We start from the raw sequence: 8,548 nt of genomic DNA on the forward strand, positions 1-8,548 counted from the left end.
AGCCTCAGCATAAAATGATGCACTTTAGTAGGTCATCAGTCCAAGGAATTAATTTCCAGGGATGGTCGTGGAGGCCGACATAGGGTATTTTTAAATCGGAGATTGATATGTTCTTGATTCGGAAGGATGTCAATGGTTTCGAGGAGGAGGCGTGAGAATGATGTTGAGAGGAGAAAATAAATCAGCCATGATTGAATGGCAGAGTCGACTCGATGGGCGGTTTGGCATACTTCCTCTCTTATGTTTAATGCCTTGTATGTCAATATATCCGCAGACCAAGTACCCCCTTAAGAAGATATGATGTCATGTAAATATGTCCTTGGTAGCAGAAGACGAAACTGTTTTAAATTTCGACAAAGAGTCGCTGACAAATTGAGGATACACCTGTTATTTGGGGGGGGGGGTGGGGGGGGTGGGGGTGCAGTATTATGCTGAACGTAAACGAAGCACCAGAAATAATTTCATCAAGAATTTGCGGCAATAGAGTGAAGATGAAGAGTGGAAGTAGCCAGGGAGATTTAGTGCAGAGGCAGATATGAGGTAGAGGACTGAGATATTCTCATAGAAATAAATATGAGCGTAATTCATGAAGGTATTTTAAATTGGAAATTGAGAAGGTTGTGCGGCCAATAGTAGACGCGTGTTTTTATAACTGCATAAGTAAGACAATAGTCAACAAATATGATGATTTCCAAACAGAAATAGGTTCTGGAAATGTTTTAGGCTACCATTGTCAAGTTCATACCATGCGGCCATTTAGGAGCGCAAATTGTTAGCGGGTAAGATCACGAGGAATAATGCATCGGCACACGGCACACCAGCAGACACTCCCAGACATTGCGAATACCGTGCATTTATTGAAAATGATGTATTCTAATCAAGCTGTAAAGGAATTAATTGGTATGTCATATTAAATATGAAAAGTACCTGGGAAATAATTTTACATCGTATATAACAGTTTGATATGGATCTCTGCCACAGAGGGATGTAGTTATTTAAAATGTTCAATGTTCAAATGTTCAATGTTCTACTGACCAAACGAAGGAAGCCCAAAAATGCGATTTCTCGTGTCATCTTGAAGGTAGACTTTATTTTCACTAATATGCTTATACTTTGTTAAATTTTGAGTTATCTGAGCATGAAAATATGACATAACAACACTATCACTTAATGTGTATGTGAAACATCATGAGGAGAAATGGATTGCACGCGAATGTATTAAAAAGTGTTTCAAAAATCAAAGTGTCAGCATTTACAGCGTGTGCAATATCATAATCGGCAGAAAAGAGGCAAACAAGTATCTTGCAGATCGCAATAACAGAATGAAGCAATTATAGTTCACCAGGAAATCCATGGACATAAAGCCACGCCTGCTAAATTTACGGATTAGTTAGATGATTAACAAATAGACCTCCGTGAGGATAAATTCTCCACCACTTTAAACTAAGTTCTTTTCTTGGTTCTGAAGAAGAGCCATGACCCGAAGTTCACTTATCCATGTTCTCCAGCGATGTTGCCTGACCCGCTGAGTTACTCCAGCCCTTTGTGTCTTATGTTGCAAACCAGCATCTACCGTTCTTTGTTTCTAACCTTATGATCTTGTACTGTTCTGCAAGATACTCAGCTCGTTGAGAGGCAAGGTAGAATGACAGGGCTTTAAAAATAAAAAATCACTTTTCGAAGATTCTGGTGATAAACATACAGGGTAACGATAACCTTCGGAATGCCCAGATCTAACATACCTTGGATCTTCGGTTACATTACTACTCGCAGTAAAAGCGTTATCCAAATTCCTGGGATCGGAACAGCAGAATCTCGATCTGTAGACTTCGTCAATATTTCTATCTTGTTTACATTTCAGCATCACCAAAAAAATAATAGTCGCCAGAAACAGGAAGGATGTTGAGCCTAAGACGATGATTAAATAGAGATTGATGTTCCATTCTCGCAGCTCGATTGAACTTTCATAAGGGGGTACCGTACTGTTGGGCAGAATTGAGAAAAATATTATCGCTGTGCTGGAGAGGCTCGGTTGTCCATTGTCCTTCACACAGACGACTATTCTGCTTGTGATCAACTCTTGGTCTCTCAAACTTCGAGTTGCTCTGATTTCACCGGAGAGAACACCCACAGTGAACAAGCTGGGATCAGTGAGTTCCAGTAACTGATAGGAAAGTCTTGCGTTTTGACCCGAATCTGCAACCGTCGCGCTTATCTTGGTGACCAAATAGCCTGGATATAGTGACTGAGGCACAATCTCCACTGATGTTGAATCGTTCAATATCAGAGGTGAAACAATTTTTGGAATGTTGTCATTTTGGTCCAAAATAATTATGTTTACCGTTGCAATACTGCTCATTGGGGGAGATCCAGAGTCCTGAGCTTGAACGTTGAGTTGGAAGTGTTTCAGATTCTCATAGTCAAAAGAAATCAATGCATAAATGTTGCCATTTTTGGCATTAATAGTGACAACTCTGGATACAGAACGCTGATCCCTTATGCTGTCCAGAACAGTATATATCACCTCACCATTTTTATCAATGTCTAAATCTAATGCAGAGACCGAAAATATGGACGAACCGGGCGTATTGTTTTCTGTGACATACGCGTAATATGATGATTGTGTGAACTGAGGCGCGTTGTCATTTATATCAGACACAAGAATCAAGATAGTTCTTTGTGTTGAAAGAGGAGGCGAACCGTTATCCCAGGCCAAAATAGAGATGTTATATTTTGCGGTTGTTTCACGATCCAAACCTTCATGAGTAACCAACCTGTAGTCATTCCTCGAAGATTTTTGAAGGGTGAACGGCAATTCTTTGGGTATCTGGCAGTGAATCGTGCTATTTTCCCCAGAATCTAAATCGGTTATCCTGATTGTAGCAACCATCGTCCCAGGCTGCGCATTTTCTTGAACAGTGCTGGAAGACGAGATTAGGTGTATTACAGGAGCATTGTCGTTCACATCAGACAATGTGATGATGACCTTTGTGTGTGCTGTCAAAGCAGGTGAACCATTGTCTAGTGCCTGAGCATCAAGTTCGTAATAAGAGGATTTCTCAAAGTTTAGCGTTCCCTCAACTCTAATCTGTCCGGTTTGCGAATCCAGTCTGAACAACTCGCGAATCAATTGAGGAACGTGATCTGTGAAAGTGTAGGTGAGTTCAGCATTGCTGCCTTCGTCCAGATCTTTAGCATTTATTGTGGTCACCAGTGTTCCTTTTGGGACGTTTTCTGCTAAGGTTACTGTGTAGGATTCACGATCGAATACAGGAGCATTGTCATTCGCGTCCACAACAGCAATGATAATCCGAGCCGTGCCTGATCTGCAAGGCGCACCACCATCATGGGCGGTTAACGTGAGTTGAAAGGTTGCCTGCTGTTCACGGTCCAACGGTTTTTCCAATTGCAGCTCGGCAGTCTTACTCCCTCCGCGTCTTGACTGCACCTTAATACCAAAGTGCTCGTTTGGACTGATCTCGTAAGTGTTAACTGCATTCGTACCAACATCGGGATCGCGCGCGCTCTTCAACGGGAAGCGCGCACCCGGTGTACTTAGCTCACTGATCTGCAAGGAGAATTCATCCTTCTGAAAAAATGGGGAATTATCGTTTATGTCCAAGATTTCAACGGTTACACTGTGCATTTCCTCGGGGTCGTAGAGCACAATTTGACAAGAAAGGGAGCAGGCAAGGCTTTGTCTACACAGATGCTCTCGGTCAATTCTTTCACTTACAAATAAATCACCATTGTCCGCATTTACCTGCAGGTATTGATTCATTTCATCGGACACCAAATTGACTTTGCGAACCGATAACTCCCAAACATTTAATCTTAAATCCTCAGCGATATTCCCCACCAAGGTCCCGAGATCAGTTTCCTCGGGTATCGAGTAGCGAAGCTCTGCCGAGACCATGGCCGACGCGCAAAGAAGGAAAGTGAATGATGCACCGTTCATCAATGCGTTCGCCATTTTGCTGCAAATTCATATACGAATGTATTCCACTCGTCAATACTTTGGCCTAACACTACAGCGTCCAGTTAGAAATATTGAAACGAGGAAAACAAAATGTCTTTGCAGCTGACCTGGATCAGTACGATCAGTGTAAACCCGGGCTGTGTCTGCTTCTTCAATTGTGCTCTGCGTTCAGCAGACGGTGGGCAGGGTCGATCTCTCACAGTCTCGACGCTCCCTATTGGTAGACAGCGACACGAAGAGTTCCGACCAATAATTGCAGGACACATTTTTAAAGCAAGTCTGTCTCCAAATCAATTGCAATGTTCCGATCGTCGTATTTAAGATTGCGCAACGAAAAATATCCAAAACCGGACATTGACAAAACTAAACATGTCCACGTTGATGAATCAATCCAGGCAATACCGTAAATTATTTGAATTTACCAGCATTTTATTCTCATCATCATTGTTTTGAAATCCTTTCAAACACCGCTGAAATTTAAATATGTTTTCAAAATGTTGTACGAATAGATTTATAAACGCATTCTGAAAGGGATTTCATGTTAATTAAATATTGGCAAATATGAATGAGAGAATGTTATTAATTTTGTAACAACATGTTGAATTTCATTGGAATTCGTTCAAAAAAATGAAATATAGCATTTTCGGTTCCGTACAAATGCTGTTAATTTCATATGTTTAACATATACACAAGGAATCTTTGTCGGTTGGGGAATATATCACAAATCTAACCAATAGGCTGATTCAGTGGGAAGAACATTAGCCAGATCTGGAATTGGAAAGTGCGAACTTTCTTCAGGATACTAGCAATTTTGTTCATAAGTAAACGTGTGCAAATCCCCAATTTTTAGCACTAGAATTCAGGATCATGGTCTGTATCACAGGACTTGTGCGGCAGAGGAAAGTCCTGCTATTCCGTCCACATTGCGCATGCTTGTACTTTACTCTGCAGAGCAAGCCATTTTTTCATCATGTAAGTTCTCAATTCAGTTCCCAAATGATGCCCCAAGCTTGGTAACAATTGCGCATGCGATAGCCTTCACGGCCATGTGAGCGTGGGTGGGAGAGGGATGAGGAATAGACCTGCATATCTGAATATCTATGTCAAAATAGAGTGAGAACCTTCACTTCGGGTTTGGAAATCCACATGCAATGGGTATATTCAATTTAACAATAGAGTCTTAGAGTCATGCAACGTGTAGACAGGCCATTCGGTCAAACCTCTAAAACAACGACCAACCTGCCCCATCCACACTAGTCCCACCTGCCTGCGTTTCCCCTATTAATCTCTAAACCTACCCATTCCATGTACCCGTATAAATGCTTCTTAAACGTTGCATTAGTACCTATCTCAAGTACGTCCTCCAGCAGCTGGATTCATATACAGACCACCATCCGTGCTAAAAGATTACCCTTTGTTTCACCATTTCTGTCTTTTCATCTCTGGCCTATGCCTATCATATCCACCTTAACCTTTATTCAGCAGTTACCCCCCAGGCTTTGTTTTGTCCTTGCTCTCTTCCAGGCTCTTCCTCTTCCATACCACAATCAGTCTAAGGAATGGTCCTGACCCGAAACGTCATCCATCCATGTTCTCCAACCCAATTGCACGACCTGCCGAATTACTCCAGCCCTTCGTGTCTTTTTGTTCGCTGTGGATGTCAGCTTGTTTCCAGTAAATGTCAGTGGTAAATGTCTCCTGAGATGGACACACATCCAGAAGAGGGAAGGAAGAGTCAGAAATGATCCAAGTTAATATGAGAACGTGGTGCAAGTTATTAGCGAAGATTATTAATTTCATGACTTTCAAATGATGTCGGAAGCAGCAGCAATCCATATATTGTCGTCATGGAGCAAGAGTTGGATAGCGCTATCAGAGAAGGCTTAAACAAAGATAGATTCAAAGTCCCGATGGACACAGCGGTTCAGACAGCATCTCCGGAGAAAGGGGGTGGATGACTAGAGATGCTGCCTGACCCGCTTTACTCCAGCATTTTGTTATCTTTGGTATAAACCAGCAACTACAGTTATTTGTTTTTACAGGCTTCGAACAAATTCTGGATTTTCAGCTTCCAAAATCCTATCCACTATATCGGCGAGCACAGTCTACCAAACACAGACAAGGCGGCATTGGAGATTTGATTGAAGGCATGTGATCACTGGCGTGCCATGGGGCGAATTTTGTGTTTACTGTCATCCACATTAACGATTTTGATTAGTATATATATGACATGGATGCCAACAAAATTGGTGGGGTTTTGGACCGAAGAAGGTTATTTAAGATGAAGTAGAGAAATGTGCGCCTGAATGGCAGGTTGACCTTAACTCCGAAAAGTAAGAGGTGTTGCATTTAGATAAGTGAAACTAGGATAGGACTTTCACTGTATATGTCAAGAGGAACACGAGAGAATAGAAACACCGTAATTCCCCCGAAGTGGCGATACATTTAAACAAGGTGGAGAAAAAGGCATTCGGCGTACAGGCTCTATTTCGTCATGAGATTGCGTACAAGAGTCACATTATAACATGAGGAACAGCACCTCATATTCCGTTTGGGGAGTCTGCATCCCGGGGGCATGAACATCGAATTCTCCCAATTTTGTTAGTCCCTGCTGTCTCCTCCCATCCCCCAGCCTTCGGGCTCCTCCTCCTTTTTCCTTTCTTGTCCCCGCCCACCCCCCCGCCCCCGATCAGTCTGAAGAAGGGTTTCGGCCCGAAACGTTGCCTATTTCCTTCGCTCCATAGATGCTGCTGCACCCGCTGAGTTTCTCCAGCTTTTTTGTATAACCTCACATTATAATATGCCTAGTTGTTGGCGAGAATGCAGGCGGAATATTGTTTGCATTGCTTCTCACAAAGCTATAGGACGGATGTCATTAAGTTGGAAATGGTACAGAAGTTTTCACGATTGTTACTGGGGCTAAACGGCTGCGAGTTGAGAATGGATAGGCTGTGAGTTCATTTTTTTCTTGGAGCATAGAACATTAAGTACGACCATATAAAGTCTCGAGGTGTCTAGATGTATTGGTTATTCACAGCCATGTTCCATGAGCTGGGGAATATAAAACCAGAGGATATATATTTAAGATGAGATGAAAAGATAATATTTAAAGGGCCCCGTGGGATAGTTTTTTCAGACAGAGTGTGGTGGGTATATGGAATGAGCCGCAAGAGTAAACTGCGGAGGCAGATCTAATTATAATGTCCAAAATACATTTAGAACAGTACGAGGATAATAATGATTTAGAGGGATATTAACCCAACGCACGCAAATTGGATTAACGCAATAGGTAGGCCACTTTATCGTCTGGGACAAGTTGGATCTACGGGCCTCTAACTGTGCTGTATAAGCCTGTAACTCTATGCCGCCCTCTCCTGGTTTCATCCATCTACTACTCATACACTGATCCTACAGGATCGCCTGGTCATCTGGTTCCGTGCACATAAAAGGTTCAATTCGAATCTATGTTCCTTATTAGTTCCCAGCATTTGTATCCTCCGTGTCACCCTCATCACTCTCCAGCCTCCATTTCCACCTCCAACCTCCTCCTGAACCTTGACCTGGCTCCATCTGTCCCAATACTTTCTATTTCTTTCCACTGTCCTTCCACCTATCACCCAACAACTCTATATCCAAAATCAGCATCTCACCCTGCACCACGTGTTTCCATCTGCCAATCACTCTCAGCCCTCCTCGGTCCTCATATCTCCCAACCCACCAGTTTATACCGACTACCTTTCCTTCGCATTTTTAGTCCTGGTGCAGCATTGAGACCCGGAACCTTGACAATTTGCTTTCCTGCACCGATGCTAATCGGTCAGCTGAGATTCTCCGATAGAATTTACTTGCACTAGATTGCAGTATCAGCCGTGCCTTGTGTTTGATGTTGAACTGAATATAGTCGGAGACGGTTGGTAGATAATGCAAATGTTACTTATAGTAGTGAGAGTGTATTGTTTTTTAATAAATTACTCATCTTTCAAAGACCCCCTGATCCCACTGTACATATCGGTAGCGTACAAATAATTATGTGTTGGGTTATTATTGTTTGTTATATGTATTAATCATTTGGACCGTATTGTAGGAAGTGTGATTGGTAAATTTTCAGATGTAACAAGAATTGGTGCCGCACTGAGCGTAAGGAGAATAGTTGGAAACACAAAATGCTGGAGTAACTCAGCGGGTAAGGCAGCATCTATGGAGAGAAGGAATGGGTGACGTTCCGGGTCGAGATCTTCAGCTGACGATTGAGTCACAAAATAGTAATTGGTTTTTAAGATAAACAGAGTTTGTCAGATGAAATGTAATGTTGTTCAAAACGCTGTTATGCACGTTGGGAAGATTAATACGGGTAGGCCCTACATAATGATTAGGAGGGCACAATCAACTAATGTGTAACATAAATACATTGGTAGTTAATCACCAAAGATCAATGAATGCTGCAACACTCATGGATAAGGTGGTTAAGAAGCCATATGCGATGCTTGTTTTTATCTGCTAGATTATAGGAAATCCTGGAGGGAGGTTGTAATACAAATTATTGGATATTTGCATGCTGCAGCTGGGATG

At 42.2% G+C, this 8,548-nt stretch overlaps 1 protein-coding gene across 1 annotated transcript; it reads right to left on the reverse strand.

Annotated features, from left to right (window-relative positions):
* Positions 1 to 1,015: 1,015 nt before the first annotated feature.
* On the reverse strand, positions 1,016 to 4,121 carry LOC129701522 (protocadherin-10-like). The gene has a single exon (XM_055642771.1). The coding sequence runs from the start codon at positions 3,971 to 3,973 to the stop codon at positions 1,592 to 1,594; it is 2,382 nt and encodes a 793-aa protein (XP_055498746.1). The 5' UTR covers positions 3,974 to 4,121; the 3' UTR covers positions 1,016 to 1,591.
* Positions 4,122 to 8,548: the final 4,427 nt, after the last annotated feature.

The sequence above is a fragment of the Leucoraja erinacea genome, chromosome 11, assembly GCF_028641065.1.
Source record: "Leucoraja erinacea ecotype New England chromosome 11, Leri_hhj_1, whole genome shotgun sequence".
In the NCBI taxonomy this organism is placed as follows: domain Eukaryota; kingdom Metazoa; phylum Chordata; class Chondrichthyes; order Rajiformes; family Rajidae; genus Leucoraja; species Leucoraja erinaceus.